The sequence below is a fragment of the Geotrypetes seraphini genome, chromosome 2 (genome assembly GCF_902459505.1).
Source record: "Geotrypetes seraphini chromosome 2, aGeoSer1.1, whole genome shotgun sequence".
NCBI classification, from domain to species: domain Eukaryota; kingdom Metazoa; phylum Chordata; class Amphibia; order Gymnophiona; family Dermophiidae; genus Geotrypetes; species Geotrypetes seraphini.
Window position 1 is genome coordinate 213,258,058 of NC_047085.1, and position 20,506 is coordinate 213,278,563.

Consider the following 20,506-nt stretch of genomic DNA (forward strand, 5'->3'; position numbering starts at 1 on the left):
CAAAAGATCTTTTGATCTTGAGATGCGGTTTGAGTCCAGTTTAAAGTGTGATCGGATTGCTATACATCCTGAGGCAGCAGAGATGTGAAACGCTGGCCATCGTCGGTGTACCGATCAACCAAGTGATAAGTGGAAATTATCCTCTATCTTTGCACCATAGTCCTGCTTTGTTCACTATTATTGGGAGCTGGTCTGGAGGTTTTTTTGCCAGTGAGGTGTTCGCCCGACCACCTTGGACCACCATTGTGGTGGTGGAAGGGTTCCAATCTGAGGCTTTTTCCTCCAGCGATTTGAAACTCCCTTTATTGGAACTATAGCAGCACTAACTTTTTGTGACATCCCATTTATATTTCTAGTGAAAGTGTTTGCTATAACAAGAGTTTTGCAGCTACATTTTAATACTGGAGCATAGTTTGAGGGGTGAAGGGATGAAGTTCCCTTGTATATGAAAGAAGAGCAGGATCTGAGAGTGGATCTTATCCTATGATTTTAAAGTGGCCAAACAAGCAGATAAAGTGACAGCAAAAAAAACCCCAGAAGGATAACTGAACGAAATGGCTGGCAGGAAAAAGAAGGTGACCACTGTTTTTTAGTGAGACCTCATTTATGTGGGAGATGCCCAGAAGTCCCGGCACTGACCAGAAAATATCGGGCTACAGAGCAATTTTTAATATATCAGGCAAAGCCCAACACAAACAGCATGCAAATTATATGCAAGCTGTTTGTGTTAAGTAACGGTGGCAAAAGAGGGAGGAACCTGCCTGGCACCTACACACAACAGCTGAATGGTAGGCACAGCTCTTGTGCGCAGGCCCAGTAGAGATCAGGGCTATGATCGCCAGAGCTCCGAAAGAGAGGCAAGCAGCAAGAGCAAAAAAAAAAAATAAACCTTCCAATTGCAGCTGAAGCCTCTTTTGCTGCACCGGAAGTTTGTAAGTCTTTTTTTTTTTTTTTAGTTCCACAACAATTTTGGATGTAACTGTTGTGTTTGTTTTGTGTGCGTGTGTGTCCCATGCCTATGGCCACTCTTGAAGACTTTTTAAATTCAAGGAAATTGTTCCTATATACCTGAAGTCGCCCTCATGCTACCGACAGCTTCAGGCCAGCTGGAAAACTTTGCACGAAGGAAGGTGGGTGTTCCTTGCTGAGCATTACACAGAGCACTCATTTTAATACTAACAAGCTCTTTGTAATGCACTTGCATAGGATTCTTGGTGGTTGCTACCATGATCTGTAAAAGCCACTGAGAAATCTTTTGTACATTGGAAGCTGAAATAACTTGCCAGCTAGACTGGCTACAGCCAGTCTTACTGCCATGGTAAGCTTTTGAGCATCGAGCCCTTAGAGTACAGTGTGCAATTCTGGAGACCATGCCTTCAAAAAGGTATAAACTATATGGAGAGCAGTGATATAAATGGTCATTGGTCTTTGTTTTAATGCATGTGGGGACAGACTTAAAGATCTAAATACCCTGGGAAAGAGCAGGATAGAGGAGATATAATAGATACAGTCAAATACCTCCAAGGTACAAGCACACACGAGGTGGCCTTTTTCAATGATAAGGTAGCTCTGGAACCAAAGGTCATTGGATGAAGGTGAAAGATGAAAAATGCAGGAATAACCTAAGAAAATATTTTTTTTATTGAATGCTTGAGTACCTGAATAAATTCATGTAAACCATTCTGAGCTCCGCTGGGAGAAAGGTATACAAAACTGAATAAATAAATAAATAAAATGAAAGGGTGTTGGATGTGGAACAGCCTTTTAATGGAGATGGTAATGACAAGAACATTATTTGAATTGAAGAACGTATAGGATAGCACAGAAGATCTCAGAGAGAGGACAGAATTATAGTCAAGCAATTGATATAGATGGGCAAAGTAGATACACTGTATGATTGTTATCTGCTGTCATGCTCTATTTTTCATTAGGGGCCAGATATGATTTACAGGCAGTCTCTGAGATACAGAAGCATGACTTAAGTACAACTCATACTTAAGAACGCAGTTGTGGCTTCATCTGATTTCATCTAGCAGTATTTCCAGTGGCATGGGCTCCCACTTTTCCTACAGCAAATTCAGGAATTCGTGGCCACATTAAGGACAGTGTACACTGGCAGGGACAGTTGGCCCTTTTGTCAGCTGGGAGCAGAGGTATGCAGCAAGAATCTTAAAATCTACAGGTTTTGAGTTACATACAAATCCAGCTTAAGAATAGCTTTAAAAACATAACTCGTTCTTAACCTGGGGGCTGCCTGTATATATTTTGTAAGGGATATTGGCTGCAATCTCTGTGTGTAAACCAGTTCTTCTGTTGGGAGGGTTATGATGGGGTGTGGTATGGCTAGTATTGTGACAGATGGCTGGAAGCAGTGGTTCCCAACCCTGTCCTGGAGGACCACCAGGCCAATCGGGTTTTCAGGTTAGCCCTAATGAATATGCATGGAGCAGATTTGCATGCCTGTCACTTCCATTATATGCAAATCTCTCTCATGCATATTCATTAGGGCTAGCCTGAAAACCTGATTGGCCTGGTGGTTCTGCAGGACAGGGTTGGGAACCACTGTTATAAAGCATATTATGGCCTATTGGTATACTCTGCTTAGAACAAGAGTGTCACTTTGAATTGCTGGATGTAAGATTTTTAATAAATAGAACTACCAAACGCTTCATGTAATACATGTTAAGCCACAGCAGGGCCCTGCCCACACCACCCAGGAAATGGCATCTGGAATTTAACTCTTCAAGTTCTACAATTCTGCAAAGTAGGCACTCACATGTACGCACTAGTTACATGCATACATGTACAAAATACCAATTTATACACATGTATATGCATAGATACAAACATATATGTAAGATTTGCACCTATGTAGAATTATGTAACTATGCACGATTCTTTAGTAAACTCTTAGCGTATCAGGTAGCAACCGAGTTAGTACTTATATATCTATTTCCACTTCATATCTGGCCTTTAGAAAATCTCTAAAAACACCCTTCTTTGGCAATATTTTGATTAATCTATTGCAATCTTACTGCGAATGTTCGGTAGTTTTATCTTTTATCTACCGCGCACAGATCCGCGAGGTAGCCGCAGTATATAAGAATTTTTGTTATGCTATGTTATTTTACAGGTGGACAGATACATAGGAGGAATCTAGGCAGAGTGTGGGTGGGACACAATTTTTAGACTACTATGAGATACGCATGCATTACTAACCCTTAGGTGCATATACTTATGTTGGTTCTATGGCTGATGTAAGCACTTGTAGCTAAAAAAACAAACAAAAACTGTGGATACAGATATTCTGGAGATAAAAACCATGAAAATTCAATTTAAAAAGTACAATGATAAAAAAATACTGTGATAAAAATCCAACCGGACCCTACACGGTCCGTGTTTCGGTGAACACGCCTTCCTCAGGGGTCCTAAAAGGAAGAGGTAATGATAAATAATGATAAAGCGAAAGATAAAAAGATAGAAAGATAAGAAGTGACTGTGATGATAATCTGTAGCATGCATATTAGTATCTATACTCGACTGCAAGATAAAACAAGTGAGCCATATGTAATCATGCTATATACAGAAGCTTTAAACATCAACAAGAGACATGAGAGGAAAAAATGTGCCAAAAAAGACACTTTTTCTTCTCGGCCTTTTTTAGCACATATTTTCCTCTCATGTCTCTTGTCGATGTCTCAAGCCTCTGTATATAGCATGATTACATATGGCTCACTTATTTTATCTTGCAGTCGAGTATAGACACTAATATGCATGCTCCAGATTGTCATCACAGTCACTTCTTATCTTTCTATCTTTTTATCTTTCGCTTTATCATTATTCATCATTACCTCTTCCTTTTAGGACCCCTGAGGAAGGCGTGTTTGCCGAAACATGGACCGTGTAGGGTCCGGTTGGATTTTTATCACAGTATTTTTTTATCATTGTACTTTATAAATTGAATTTTCATGGTTTTATATGTCAGTGTTTAATAAATTATCTCCAGAACATCTGTATCCACAGTTTTTCATTTTTGTTTTCATCGGTGGATTATTTTCACTGTGGATCATTGGGTCTCCCCATTTTTCTTTGTTGTGCAGCACTTGTAGCTAAGCATATACACACACATACATACCCGAGTTTGCTAGCAAACTAGGCACCTGCTTATGTTTATAGAATATGTACCTTCAGTAAACTTCACAAGGGTCAGCTAGTTCATTTTTAACATACCTAGTGTATTCTTTTACAAGGACACCATGCCAGACACTTAGAATTAATTCTGCAATAAATCTAGGGGTCCTTTAACTAAGGCAAGCTAGTCGTTTTAGCAAACACAAATATTAGCGCGTGCTAAACGCTAATGTGTCCATAGACTATAATGGACGTATTAGGGTTTGGCACGCGCTAATATTTAGCACGCATTAAACGGCTAGCACGCCTTAGTGAAAGGACCCCTTACTATTTAATCAATTCAACTCTGATCAGAATTACTTGTCCAAGCAAATGGAGGACACCTTGCTAAAACAATATAGCATGACACCAAGGAAAGAACACACCAGGAAGGTATAGGACAGAAATAAATGAAACATATCTATTTATTCTGTTTTCCTAGTTCCTCTCATTTATCTGAGGATGCAAAACCTTTAATTGGACTTGATGATTTGAATATGAAAATATGCAGGAGTTTGACAGTGTGGGATCCTCACAAACCATATGTAAAGGCAGGATCTAGGGAAAACTCCGATATGTTACCATCTTAAGTTGATGAGTGTAAAGAATCTAGTCTTCTCTAGGACCATGATGACTCCTAGAACTTTGGTTTCTATGTTACCACAAATCAGTGCCGTTGCACGACGAGAGAGGCCTTGAGGGCCTAAGCCCCTCAAGGGCCCAGACCTTCTCCAAACATGAACTGCACCCATTAAATGGCTGGCGGGTATGCTGAAGTCCTGCCAACTAGAGAAATTCCCTGCTGAGCTACTCCCCTCCTCCTTTCACTGGTGCAGTAACCCAGAAGTTGTCAGGGTGCCTCTAGTCATCAGCGCCAGGACTCCTGAGCATGCTCAGTTTGTGCAAGAACTGAGCATGCTTAGGAAGTCCCGGAGATGGCAGCTGGAGGCACCCCACTAACTTTCGGGTTGCTGCAGCACAAGGAGGGGAGTGGCTCGGCAGAGAATTTCTTTAGATGGAGGGGTTTTGGCATCCCTGCCAGCAAAGGTATTATTTTTAATGCACTGGGGGAAGGAAATTACATTGCCCCTCAGTGCCCACCTTTGCCCACCCCCACCCCAATCAGATAGCTGGCTATGTCTCTGCATAAATATTTCACTGATATCTGAATTCGGGGAGGGGGGGAGGGGAGCTATTCTGCACAGGTAATAAAGAAACCAGTCTAACTCAATAAGGAAACTGAAGTTCTGTTTTTGCCTGAATTGAAAGTGTTCAATGCCATGATAGTGTCTAATAGGAAATGGCATATCATATTGCTTAATATCACTACATCTCTTGGGGTTAAATTAGGGCTGTATATTGATTAAAAATTTTAATCGTGCAATTAATCGCATAACACACCCTCTTCACATTGCCTCCTGCCCAATGCTATATATAGACAACAGATATAAATTCTCAAAGCTGACAAAGTTCAATTACAAAACTAACAATAAAATTTATCTTCCCCACATCTCTCATATTCTATCTCTCTCTCTCTCTCTTTCTCACTCCCTCCCACAGAGTAGACTATCTTCTCCTCTCTCTACTCCACCTCATAGTCATGCATTTTACCCTGCCCCCTTCTTCCAACATGTCCAGCATCTCTCCCTCCCTCTGCACTCCTGTACAACACCTCTCCCTCTGCCACTCCATCTCCCCCCACCTCCAAGCCCAGCACCTGTCTTTACCCTCATCCTAGAACCTCCTCTTCAGCCTCTGCTTCCCATCAGTTCAGCACCTCTCTATCTCTCTCACCTCCCTGGAGTACAGCAATGGCTCCTCATTCTCAGCCAGCCTTCTACCCCCTTCTGAATTCACCACCTTTTCTTTCAGCCCCCCTCCACTCACCTCCCAGCTTTCAAAATCACCCCAGCAGTAATAGCATCAGCCTTTCCTCAGCCCAGTCTCGCAGCTTTCAAACTCACATTGGCAGTGCTAATTCACTGCCCAGGTCGACAGCCCAGATCCTCAGCCAGGTCCTGCCATAAACAGGAAGTTGCATCAGAGGGTCCGGACTTGGCTGAAGAAAGGCTGCAGGTCAGTCTGGGCAGTGAATTAGAGCTGTCACTGTTGGGGCTGACATGATTTTGAAAGCTGTGGGACCAGGCTGAGGAAAGGCTGCTGAGGTGATTTTGAAAGCTGGTAGGTGAGAGGAGGGGGGGGGGGGCATGGGAAAATGTGGTACACATGGGAGGGGTGGGGGTTCGGAAAACATGATTAATATGTTATAATTACTAATACAAATTAATATTTTAACACATTAATCAGTTAACAATGCGTTAAATGTGCAGCCCTAGGTAAAATATCATTATAGTATGACACATTATAGTCCTATGAACTGTGGTGCAATAGATAGCCTCAAAGCAGAAACATTTAACACGTTATTTTTCTACTGTACATGAAATACCAGTGTGATCCACCACAATAAAGCACTTAAAATATAATATGTGTATTTAACATGTCATTTTTCCTCTGTTAGTTCTTTCTGGCAACTACTGTAGAAAAGCTCCACATTACCTGTTAAAAACTGCTGCGTATCAAAAAGTTTGCAAGTCTGCTCCCTCTCTAGCTTGTTAGGCCGGTCTCCATACACAGACAAAGGCCCTTCCCAGTAGATTCTGCTTTGACACAGTCTTTTTGCATAAAGCCCATCTGGTGTCATCCAGAGTACAACACCCCGCTCAAGGTGGCTCAGCAACTTTTCGATATTCTTTCTCTGGCCATTATCTTCAGGATATGGGAAAAGAACCTGGTCCAGACGGCCACCCTCATAACTTTGACCATGAGCAATCCTACAGCCTTCAGGGCTTGTGGTGGTGACTTCCTCAACCAGTGTTTCACGGTAGTACAAACAAATATGTAGCCGGCAATCTGTGGAAATAAAATCTGGTTACCAGAGTGCTTTACAGACTGACAAGTTTTTTTACATGAGGCTGAAACTGAACCAACACATTGAAGGACTGTCATGTACTACAAAGCAAAGAACAGAACTTTAACAGAGGAGACAGATACAACAGGGAAAGGTAAAGCAAAATGATGCCTGGAAATGAAAGACATACATGCACACACTTGGAAATGAGACAGAACAAGAAATCTTACAGTAAGTTCTAGAAAGAGAGATGCATGAAGCAATGGAAACAGAAGTTCAGAGAACTGGGAGAGAGAGGTGAAGAAGGAGAAAATAAAAGACTATATATGATGTATTCTCCCCTAGAAGATAATTTAATAAATTAAACGTAGTTAACAGAATAAATAAGATTAATGGGTACTACCAGGAGAGAAAACAAACACTTTGAAGTGTGCCTTTGCAACGCAACATGAAGCAGGCACATTTCATAGATATCTGTTTCAATATATTAACTTAGGTCTTGACAAATATTCTTTGGCTCTAAGTGACAGCTCAAAAAAGTAGCAGCCAGCAGATGTGAGCTCTTTCAACTTCCCCATCATCTCCATAGAATTTGAAGGGTGGAGGGGGAGTCCGTGGGAAAGTTTAGATAGGTCTCTAGTGACTGACTTCTAATTTGGGGGGGGGGGGTTTCCTCTCCAAGGACTACTGCATCAGCCTTAGGGTCTAATTTACTAAGACTGCTTTCACTATTCTGTGTCTATGAGAGAAAAGATTTATTAAATCAAGCTTTTAATGTTTTATTGCTCCCCATTTCTCTCTGCCGTCCTCTGTATATATGAGCAAATGTAATGCTCTAAATATTTTATTTCAATTATTTGAAAAGTTGTATTTTTCTGAGGTCATTAAAATAATAATAAAAATAATAATAACTGTCCCTCCCCCCTTTTACTAAGCCACAGTAGAGGTTTCTGCCATGGCCCGAAGCGCTAAATGCTCTGAAGCTCATAGAATTCCTGATATCCTCCTGATATTCCGTATCCCACCCCTCACATCCCGACATCCCCCCTCACATCCTGACATTCCCCTAATATCCTGTATCTCCCCCGACATCCTTGAGCCCTCCTCCCACATCCTCTGACCCCCCCCCATACCTTTAAAAGAGCAAACAGCAGGAGGGAAGCTCACTCTCTCCTGCCTACGGGGCAGCATAGAGCAATGATGGGGCTTCCCTTTCCAAATGCATCTTATTGTCTCAAAATGGTGATTTTCAGCCAATAAGGGTCTTTGGTTCCTCCCACTGCATCCAAAGATGAATGGGAGGGGCCGAAAGCTCTGATTGGCTCAAAATGGTGATTTTTTTTTTTTTTTTTTACACATGTCACTGAATAGCTTTCAGAGGGTGATCATCTTTGGTAACTACCGACCTGAGTCAGATCAAAACTGATGTTGCAGCGTTGAGAGGTTTTGTAACCCTGGGCCAATCCCCTGAGCCATCCAGTGCCCCAGTAAAGATCCTCCTTAAAATTGATATGCATTAGAAAATTATTTTTTAAAGTCTACAAGTCAGTTTTGCTTGTGCAATTTTGAAATGGCCCCGGGCACAGTCTTTGTAAAGGGCACAGGCATCTGTCCTCCTCTCTATTATCCCCACGATCTTTCCCTACCCTCTCTTTAATTTTTCCTGCGCGAACAGCATCATGAACCTGCTGCTCGCATCGGTGTCGCCTCTCTCTGATAATAATAATAATAATAACAGTTTATATACCGCAGGACCGTGAAGTTCTATGCGGTTTACAATGGTTAAAAGATGTTACAAATTAAGTAGAATTAACAAGGTTAGAAGCTAGTTATTAACAGTGCTAGAGATCAGTTATTGTGGAGTAGGATTGTACAGGTTAGTTGTCACTTTTGGGCCTCGTGCCTAGGAAGTGATGTCAGAGAGATAGCTAACATGACACGGGCAGCAAGTTTGTGCTGTCAGGAAGGAGCAGGGATGGGGTGGGGTGGAGGATGGGGGAGCACCACTTACTCTAGCTATGTCACTGTGCCCATGGTTTGTCCAAGCCTTACATTTCCTGCCAGGGTATAAAACTGACCAAAACTCATGCAGAGAAACCCTTGCACAAAGAGAAGCACCACAACAGTTCTGCCCAGTGATGGAATATGGCCTTCAGGTTTCAAAGCAGGCTGGTTAAAAATCTGGCTATCAACTGGACAGTGTCTCACAAGAAATGGCACTGATGCAAACCTTGAGACATGTGCAGAAGTGAAACGGCAATGCGTACCTGACAGAGCAATAGCATCACCAGTCCTCATGCTAGATTCTACCGGAATCCCAGGAATCTGTGATTCAGAAGATGCACAGGCATAAAAGGATCCAGTCACCTGATAACCTCAATTCACAAACAACAGTCAAACGTTAGCACCCCTACCCTACCAGAAGACAGAAGTTAAATGTCACCAAGCAACAGTTTTCAACTCCACATCTGTATGCAAATTAACCCCCAAATTCTGTCATTCTTTACGCAGACTTGCATCCCTCCTCCCAGTGCATTGCTTGACGAATGTCTGGGCTGTTCAATCAGATATTTAGGGATTAACTTTATAAGCCATTTATGTGCATAAAATAGAGGTTTATGTACAGAAATGGCTCATTATAAAACTAAAGTTATAAAGAGGATTAAATTATATAATCTTACTGGCAAAGCCTAAAAATATATAGAGAGAGAGTATAGCCAGAAAACAGGCTAAGCACATTAGCAATTAAATCAGTAGAGACTGAACAAGTTTCAAATAGTGGAGAAAAAGACCTCAGATATCTTGCTTCAATAAGCCCCAACTTCGCGAGACTAAGGGCTCCTTTTACTAAGGTGAGCTAGCGGTTTTAATGCGTGCGCTAAACGCTAATGCCTCCATAGAGCTTGCATTAGTATTTTTTATTTAGTGCATGGTTTGCGCGCGCTAATATTTACCGTGCGCAAAAAACACTAGCGCACCTTAGTAAAAGGAGGCCTAAGCATATTTTATATATGTAGGAGCTTCTCCAGTCATTGGTTTAAAAAAAAAACCTCCACTTTAAATATATCACTCTGTCTTCAAATTAATTGCAAAATGTGTCTTCAAGCACAGTTTTCATAGACACAATCCCATATCATACAGAGCTTACAACCAAAACGGTTGAGGAAAAGCAAAGTCCAGCTGTATTATTTATCTCACATTCACCCCCAAAAAAGCCCAACAAAGGCCCTTTTTCGCCTCCAGCTTTATCAAGGTTTGCGACATTAACCTTCCATCAGTAGTCTTCGCCTAACACAAAAACTCTTCACCTCACTAAGGGATTGCACCAAACTGCTCAAAACACAGAAGAAACAAAGCTGCGCATGATACGGGATTGTGTCTATGAAAACTGTGCTTAACCCTTTAATTGGCAGATGGTGAAACGACTACTTTACGTAACTTGGTGTTGAACGAGAGAAACAGCGCCAAGTAACAGGCATTTGGAGATGCAGATCTCCCATAAGAGCCATAGAAGACACGTGTTGCTTCTGAGCAACAAGGCCAAATAAAGGGTTAAAGACACATTTTTGCAGTTTATTTGAAGACTGCAACAGAGTGGTATCATTATAAAACTGCCATGAGTATGGTCCCCCAGCCCCTAATTCTATATATTGCTCAAAATTATGCATGCGATTTAATTGCTCGATAAGCCATAATTGGGCGCTAACAATCAATTATTGGTGCTAATTGGCAATAAATGGAATTTACGTGGGCATTTTATAACAATGTGTGCGTCAATGTTTCTGCTTGCTTTCAGAAATGGGGGCATGGGCAGGTCGGGGGCATTTATAGGCTTTGTGCGCAGCGTTATAGAATTTGGAAGATCTGTAACTAATTTAGAAATAGGGATTTACACCAGTTGGGCGTGGGTCCCAGCACTAAGCGCTGTTCTCTAAATGGCGCCCAACTTTGAACACTGTTTATAGAATAGCGTTTAGTGCACAATTTTTATTTTTTTTTACACATTTTTATTATTTTATTTAGTTACAATAGTGTAATACATTTAGATTGAAAATAACAAAATATAACAAAGAATACACTATCTCAAACAATAATATTATAGAATCATAGCTATACCCAACCCCTTTCCATCAATTATTAATATTGACAATATTAAACATCTTTAATATGAAGAATTAATATCTATATTTTCATTACCTTTCCACACCCTACCCCCCATCCCATCCCAGATGTGGAATGAAAAAACTCAGAAGGGAACATATTATCTTTTAATGTGAAACAGCAAATAAAGCCAATGGACTCCATATTTTGTTAAATAATACACTAAACCCTAAACATTCTGCGTTCATTCTCTCATATTTATATGTATTACATACATTTGTCCACCAAAATGTATAATTTAACCTGTCATGATTTTTCCAGTTTGTTGTGAGCATTTGAACCGCAATTCCAGTTAAAATCAGGAAAAGACGGCACACAATTTTAAAAAAAATATATATTTATATATAATTGAGTCCATAATGCTTCTTCCTACATATGTTTATCTTGATGAGTAGAGGCACTTCTAGGGGGTAGGATCTGGACTCGCCCAGATATTGGTGGATTTTTTAAAGTATGTGCATACGTTTCCATGAAAATGTGCATATGAGTATGAAATATCAGGTATAAATGCAGAGAGGTGTTTTCAGCTCAACAAGAAAGTATGTTCTTACTTTCCATTTGACAACTGATTTAACTAACGTACATACCTGCTGCACAGGGTTAGGAGACTGCTACAAAATTAACACCTTTGAAGGCAATTTTCAAAGCGATCTAATGTAACTAGAGTTCATTGCTGGATTCCTTGGGGTGAAAATCTATCTCTTGCTGGGTACCTAATTATAACTACTCAAAAATCATTCTGGGAGGTGTGTTTAGGTTGGGAGAGAAATATACACATATGTATTGGATTTTCCAATATGGGCACTTAGTTTTTCCACAGTTAAGTCACCCAAGTCACCCTATAGAACGAGCAGGCATAAATACTTATATGTAACCTCTTCATTTTGTACCTTAAGCCCAACTAACTTCAGAACAGTGGCCCAGGCAGTCCTCATCCCCTATTTAGACTACTATAACCCCCTCTACTGCTGCACTGCTGAGAAAGACATTAAAAAACTGCGATTACTCCAAAATGCAGCAACAAGGCTGATCCTGTGCAAGAACAAGTATGAAAAGGCAAGTCCACTTCTCAAACAATTGCACTGGGAAGAGCAAGGTTCAGTTCAAAACTGCATACATGGTCCATAAGGCCATATACAGAAAAAACTCAGCTGTACTAACTTCCACCATCCAGGTTTCAAATTTCAAGTTTATTAAAATTTTGATATACCAACCATCACAAATATCTGGTCGGGTTACAATAAATAAGAGATAAAAATTATAAAAAAGTCCTTCAATAACACGAGGACAATCAAACACTGGAAACTACCACTTCCCTCCCCTCGCTTGGTCTGGAGGAAAGCTCTTTTCGAGACCACCTTCAAGTTCCAGGGCCCCAAAATCTGCAACAGTCTCCCAAGCAGCTTATGTCAACTTCCTACTTACTTTCAGTTCAGAAAGGCACTGAAAACACATCTATTCTCTTTACTGCACTGACCTATCCCAGTGCATTCATTTGTAAGACATCTATGCCCCTGTATCATTTATAATATTCTGTAAGCCGCAATGATTCCTAGCTGATACTTGTGGGATACAAAAATCAATATGGTATGGTGTAGCCATGGGTGGGCCTGAGTAGCCATGGACCCACCCATTTTGAGCTCCGACCCACCCAGCAGTGGAACATCCTGGTGGTAGCTGGTAGGAATCCCAAAGCACCACCAGCTGAAACTGCCCAGAACTGTGCTACCCAGCTTGGCAGTTGGTAGCAGCTTTTGAGGCTGGCACCCACACCTAGTTAGTTTCTGTGCATGTGCCAAAACTGTGCATACACTGAAAACTGAGCTTACACAGATGCTGGTGTCAGCAGCTCAAGGAGCCATCTCCAGCTGTCAAGTTGGGCGGTAGAGTTCTAGGGAACTTTAGGAAGTCTTCAGTTGGAACCTCAATGGCTCAGATATTTATATTTTTTTTAAGCTGAGTGGGGTGAGGGGAAGCAGAGAACCTTTTCCCAACCCATGTTTACCATAGGCCCACCCAAAATCTGCGGTCTGGCTACGCTGTTTTCAAGTTTCAAGTTTCAAGTTTAATAAAATTTGATGGTTCGCCTATTAAATCTAAGCGAATTACATAATAAAAAGGATAGTAGTATAAAACAGTAAAACAAGTTATTTTACATTAACAATTTTCAAAGGGCTATGACAAATTGACAATACAGACGAACTAAGAAACATTAGGAGAGGACATTAGGGAATAAAAGTTACAAATTGTTGTTTCCTCAAGGGAAGAAAGGGGTATGATATGGGTAGGACCAAACGATTAGGTTGGGGAAAATGTGTGAGGACGTATTAATTGTTTAGATGTTTAGATGTACGCTGAGAAGTTATTCTAAAGGTTAAATGAGGATTTGAAGAGATATGTTTTTAGATTAATTTTAAATAAGTTAAGATCTTTGATGTTTCTGATATAAAGGGGGAGGGTATTCCAGATGAGAGGTGCCATGACTGAGAAGATGTCATGGCGTCTAGTTCCTATTATTTTCAATGAGGGGACCATTAATAGACCTTGAGTATTGGACCGAAGTGAACGTTTTGAAGTATGAGGAATTAGGAGCCGATCTATAAACTGAGGTTCATTAGTAGCTAGTGTTTTAAATACCAGTAATGCTATTTTATATGTTGTACGTTGATTGATGGGCAGCCAATGAGATTCTATGAGATAGGGAGTTACGTGATCGTATTTATTCCCATGGTGAATTATTTTAATGGCGATATTTTGAATTGTGGCCACACAACTTTTGGTGAATCTTCAAAGGCAAACTAGTCAGGCAGTGCCCTCTGTGACCCTCAGTGAACTCCTTCTCTTTCTTCAACCTGTATTTGAAAATCTGCCTAAAGTGATGAGGGCAGCTGCATAGTTGGCAAGGTAAGCAAATTTTTTTGAAAACTGCCTCCTTACAGGCCAGATGTACAAAGGGATTTTCCCAGTTTGGTCCAGATGTACTATACATTTTTCCAATAGCATTAAAACGGGAAAACCCCTTTCACACACCTGGCCTTCATATTTCCTCCACTGTTGTTGTAATTCTGTTTGATTCAAGACTCTTTGACAAGATGAAATCAGAATCTGTAGCTTTTTACAGCTACTGGGGTCTATTTATCAACCAGTGACCCACACTAATGCTTATTGCAAATATCTGAAGTTATGATAATTAACTGCACATTAATCTATGGTGCAAGGTTAATAAATAGACCCTACAGATTCCTGTACAACTGATTTTGATGATGGGAGCTGAAAATTATGAATTCACATGAGGGTAAATGAAATACTGACACAGTATGAATGCAGACAAACAAAAACCATTTCAAGTAAAATGTGTTTATCAATACTTCTCGCAAAACATTAGTTTTTTTCTTCCCTAAGGATTCTGAACCCAGTCGTCAGGACGGTACACAGACAAATCAGCGCAGGACAATTCCGCTCTGACTAATGCACCCTGACAATCACGCACCCGGACAAGTGCACGCAGGACAATTGCAGCCTGTGAAGGATATCTAGAAGGCCCTGATTTGCTGAGACTCCTCAGGCGCCTCAAGCCCCTCCCAAAGGACGGGGCCTGAGGAGTCTCAGCAAATCAGGGCCTTCCAGATAGCCAACCCTAACACTAGATAGGAAGTGAATTTTTTAACCCTTCATAACCCTCAGAAAGACAAAAAAGTATCCTCAAAAAGACAAAGTATCCTGTCAGGGCGGACCTCCCATTCAGTGCACGCAAATGTCGGGGCACATTTGTCGGCACGCATTTGTCCTGCACACATTTGACATATAACACTTTGGGCATATCCAGCCACAGATAGTCCATGCAAATTGATCTTATGCATATTCATTCTGGATATCCTGAAAATCCAACTGGCTGAATATATCTCAAGGACTGGGGGGTTGACAACTCCTGCTCTAACCTAATCCTACTTTAAAACATTTTAGAAGTAATCACAGGACTTGAGAGAAAGAGATATCACTGAGATGGACACCTGAAGTTGGGGCTCTGTCAATAGCCTGAGCAAATTCCCTATTGAGACACTTCTACGGATGGCGCCACATTCTCCCAGACCAGAGATTGAAGTGAGTTAGTGCTGTGGTATGATATGGCGATGAAAAAGAAAAGGAATGATAGGAAATTGGCGTCCCGAACTGGACAGCTGTTGTCAACCGGGGCCCACGCAGTGTGAGCATGCTGGAAGACAGCAGCAGGACTACGGCACAAGCAGAAGTCAGCCCAGTGATGGAGGGCTCTGACTTGGTGGCTGCTGGCAGTACCAAGGGTGATACAAAAGCAGACATGCAAGTGTGGATGGATGAAATGAAATCCCAAAGTGGACTTGACAGATATAGGATTCTACGGATGGTGCAGAGACCAGATAAAGAGGTGGTGATGGAGGTTCAGAAGGGGATAGAAGAATTACATGCAGAGTATCAGGAGTTGGTTAACCAGGTAGATAACATGGAAAATCACACACATCATAACAAATTGAGAAGGCAGATTACAAAAATTCAGGGTATATGGTTATTATGTGTTTGGCATGCTAGCTTTTTCAGAATGACTCCTAACACTGAGTGGGCACACAGATCCCTGGGCCCTCAGAATACAGAGAGACTGCAGGATATCACTGTATGTTTCCAAAGTTTTGTGGATAAAGAAAAGCTGATTCAAAAGGCGAGACCAGCAGAATGGCTTCAAAATTGAACTGCTTCAGGACTTGTCCTACAGCACCGTAACTAAAGGTACGGTGCAAGCTAATTGGGAGGTACAGATGGACAATCTTGTTTTGGCCTTCTGGTCACCATCAACAGTGTTCATAAGAAGGTGTCTACACTGGAAGAAGCATGAGATCTGTTAAGAAAGGAGGGCATCGAAGTGACATCGCGAGAGAACATAAGAATAGCCTTTCTGGGTCAGACCAATGGTCCATCAAGCCCCGTAGCCCGTTCTCACGGTGGCCAATCCAGGTCACTAGTACCTGGCCAAAAACCCAAGGTGTAGCAATATTCCATGCTACCAGTACAGGGCAAGCAGTGACTTCTCCTGTGTCTTTCTCAATAACAGACTATGGACTTTTCCTCCAGGAACTTGTCCAAACCTTTCTTAAAACCAGCTACATTATCTGCTCTTACCACATTCTCTGGCAATACGTTCCAGGGCTGAACTATTCTCTGAGTGAAAAAAAAATTTCTCCAATTGGTTTTAAAAATATTTCCCTGTAATGAGTGCTATGTAGTAGATCTGAGATTTGCACTTACTCTTTGGGCCTCTACTATGGGAACATCCAAGGAAGAAGGTGAGTATTTTGTTTGCGAAAGGAGGTGGAGGTGAAGAGGGACTCCTAGGGATGATTGCTGTTGTTAGTGGGACTAGTGAATGGAGTGCACTGTACTCTGGTTTTTAAGATAGGGAAACCAAACAAATGAGCTGTATTAAGATTATGAAAGTTATGAAAAGCAAAATTGTTTCATGAAAATCAATTATACATAGATACCAGAAAACAAGCCCTGTCCTCTGCTGTTGAAGATTGCTTAAGACACACTCCATGAAGTTACATGACAATACTTTTAAAAAGAAACAGGAGAAAATATTTTTTCACTTAACAAATAGTTAAGCTTTGGAACTCATCACTGGAGGATGTGGAGCAGTTAGCGTATCTAGGTTTAAAAAAGGTTTGGATAAATTCCTAAAGGCATAGTCCATAAACTGTTTTTGAGTAAAACCTTTACTTATCCCTGGGTCTTGCTACTCTTTGGAAATTTGCCAGGTAATTGTGACCTGGATTGGCCACTGTTGAAAACAGGACCTTTGGTTTGACCCAGAATAGCTATTTTTAAGTTCTTATATTCCAATGTAATTGGTCACTCTAACCAACACCATTTGGTCAAGCTGCACACCCAGATTTCCACAATGAATATTCACGAGACATAGAGTAATTGGTTGAAGAAAATAATTTGTATATCTTAGCTACCTTGAAAACTGACCAGAGTTTCACACTCCTGACCTAAAATTCAGGGTGCTGCTACACACCCCTCCTTTGTCACTCCATGAACTGTGTTCACATATGGTCTCCTTTTAACATTCAAATGGGCTAATGGTTCCATTTTGTCCCTTGCAGGACTGCAAGAACTCCCGGCAGCCAATAGGTAGTGGTTCTGCATGACAAGGAACAAAGGAAGGTCGCCCCTGCCGCAGTTCACTGCTGGACCACCAGGGACTTAGCAGGTAAGTGGAAGGGACGGGAGGGAGATGACAGTTGTTTAAAGTTGGCCGGGGCAGGAGAAGGAAGGAATCCCTTCTGTCTTGGCCCACTGCTGGACCAACATGTCTTACTCCACCCCATAGCCCGGCATCAACACTGTCCTTAACTAAGGCTCTGCTCTCCCACCCCTTCCTTATGCTTCTACCCCCTTATAGCCTGACATCAACCCTGCTCTTCCCTATGCCCAGCCCCACCCCACCTTTCCCTATGCTCCACCTCACCTTTCCCTATGCTCCACCTCACCTATAACTTGGCACCAACCCTGTCCAACCCTGATCTTCCCTATACCCAGACCTCACTTCCACCCTTCCCTATGCCCCCCACCTTCCTGTAGAGTAGCATCAATCCTGCCCTTCCTTACACCCTCCCCATATTCTTCCTGTAACCTGGCATTATCCTTGCCCTTTTTTATACTATCCTCCTAGTCTGCATCACCCATGCCCTTTCTTATGCTCCCACCCCCAAACCCAGTATACAATATAAACTTTTTTTTTCTTAACTGGGCACTGCAGATATGGTTGCTGCAGCAGCCCACTGAAAAGAAAAAAAGCCCCTGATGAGGTTCTGGTTCATAATTTGGTGCTGGAGAGGAGTGGGAGGCCTGAGCTGAATCCTTTCAGTGTGTGCAGGCCTCAGGGGAGCAAGCTTCAACCACAGTGCCACTACAGCAGATACTGACTCCTCTGCTCTGGGCCTGGATGAGAGGCCCTGGATACGCCTCAGCACATGTAGGGGGAAAGTGGGGAAACCTGCTAATTTTGACGCAGCACCGGGGCTTCATAATTCCCACTCCCCAACTTTGCCACACAGCTCTTCTGGGTGGTGGTACAGCAGGGAAGAGGAGGCCTGACTGAACTAGACCAGTGTGTGCAGCCATGGAGGCAGGTGTTTGGCAAATCTGTGCCCTGTGGCTGCCTGCAAATCAGTTCACTGCTCCGCTACTGCTATTGTGTCTTTAGTCTAGACTCTGAGAAATAATAGCAGTAGCGGGGCAGCGAACTGATTTGCAGGCAGCTGCGGGCAATAGCAGAAGAGGTCCCTCCCAACTTGAGCAGTACTACACGAGATAAACAGGAGGGCTGCTGCTTGAAATCCACAGATAATCACTCTGGGTTGGTTTTGAGGTGATGACAGCAGCAGAAGCCACTCCCTCCCTCCGCCTGCCAAAGCTCCTGATCCAACTCCGAATAGGCCTCCATTTCTCCCAGGCCCATAAGCCAAACACAACTGCCACCAACCTCCCCTTCTCCTTCTAACAAACCCGGACAGCTGCTCCGTAGACCTCTCCAACTTAGGTGGCGCAGGACAAAATGAGCTGGGAAGCCAGCACAAAGCCCAGCACCAGCCCCAGGAGCATGCTGGAACCAAAACCAGCATTGGGCTGAGGGCTCACTCCCAGCTCCCCTTGCTTAGCTCATCCTCCTGAGAGCTTTGCTGTTTGTTGTTCAGTTTCATTAGCAAATCCTTCTGAAGGACTTTTTTTGTCTTGTTTTAATTTGGTTGGTTGGGAAGGCTCAGAAGTTCTACACAACACGGTCAATCAAATTAAAACATAAAAGCCTTCAGGAGGATTCATTAACAGGAAGTGAATGGCACCATATGCTCCTGTGCTCTGAGGTAGCAGGAGGAGGAGCCTGATTGTTGTGCTCAGTGTGCTACATGCTGATTGGTCAGGATGCAGCCTTCAAGGGGATTCAGAAAAGATACAGAATCCCCTGACAGCAATAAGCTCAGAAGGAGCCAGGAGCGAGCCCCCAGCTCAATCCAGGAATAAGCTGCCAGCACCCGCGGTCAGAGCCTTCACTGAATACCCTGAAGGCCCTGACGTACGCCACTTGCTGTAACCAAGACTTGTCAGAAACGTGTTTCTTGTAACAAGGCATATACTATTCTACTCTAATTCAGTAGGGTTACTGGATGGATTTAGTCCTTGGTCACTGATGACTGGAGAAATCTGGTAACCCAATAATTAGAAATAAAACAATAGGGTAATTTTGAGTGGGTGAGAAGAATAGAAGTCACATTGCAGCAAATTTGGTATGCACTTTAATGCACTGGTGGGGGTTATTTAGTAAAAACTGAACTTTTCCAAATACAAGTGCAGGCTTGTGTCACCTTAGTTTCTAACTTATCTTCTCCCGCTATAAATTGCAGTGAGCAGGGATGGAACTCTTTTGCCATCTTTGACAAGTTACAATAAAACATACATAAAAGAAAACAAAAATAACAGGCCACACACACAAAAAAAATTATTGGTGCCTTGGGTTTTTTGACCTGTTCCTGGGGTTATTTGGGGCGCTGATTCAGAAAATTGCATTAGATAGACCACATCAGCTCTAGTTTCTTAGATATGGTTGGATTTATTAATTTTTTACCGCTATTTAAAAGATCTCTTCAGCAGAATGGGGATGCCATAACAAGCTTTCTTTTTTGAATGGAAAATTTATGCATTTAAAGTACCCACAATTTTTTTGTGTATAATGACCTTTAGTAGCACTAGATAGAATCATACTTTCACCACTACAAATAAAGCTAGGCCTAATGAAACAATTTGTAAAGACTTTTAATAAAGACGGTCCATGCACTGAATAAGTGTAGAGGCAAAATCAAAACATACGTCTAAGTCCAATTTGGATGTAGGGCACTGGTCGCCCACAGTCGGCAGGGCACAAATGTCCATTCTCAAAAAATACATCTAAAGTATACTTTTTTTGAAAATTGTCCATCTCTACATCCAGGCATTTGATTGCCAGACCACCGCTACATCTATCTTTATATGTCTTGTCTTTATACTTCTATCTTTATATTCTCGTCCAAATATTAGTGCAAGTCCCAAAACGCCCAGAACAAGACCTTATGGATGTGGGAGGGGCCAGCAATGTGATAGACTGGCCACCCAAACATGGCAACAGAGCAGTGGCATCTTACAGGGCACTGCTGTGAACTTCACAAATATGGTGCCACATAAACCTCTCACCACAATTCC

The 20,506-nt window shown here is 42.0% G+C and overlaps 1 protein-coding gene across 2 annotated transcripts in view; it reads right to left on the reverse strand.

Annotated features, from left to right (window-relative positions):
• Positions 1–20,506, reverse strand: part of IRF4 (interferon regulatory factor 4) — a 50,571-nt gene that overhangs the window by 12,685 nt on the left and 17,380 nt on the right. For both annotated transcript variants that reach the window (XM_033934895.1, XM_033934894.1), the window contains exons 6-7: positions 9,346–9,453; positions 6,727–7,080 (exon numbers count right to left, since the gene is read on the reverse strand). In XM_033934895.1, the coding sequence (XP_033790786.1) occupies positions 6,727–7,080; positions 9,346–9,453 (462 nt within the window). The remainder of the gene's footprint in view (positions 1–6,726; positions 7,081–9,345; positions 9,454–20,506) is intronic.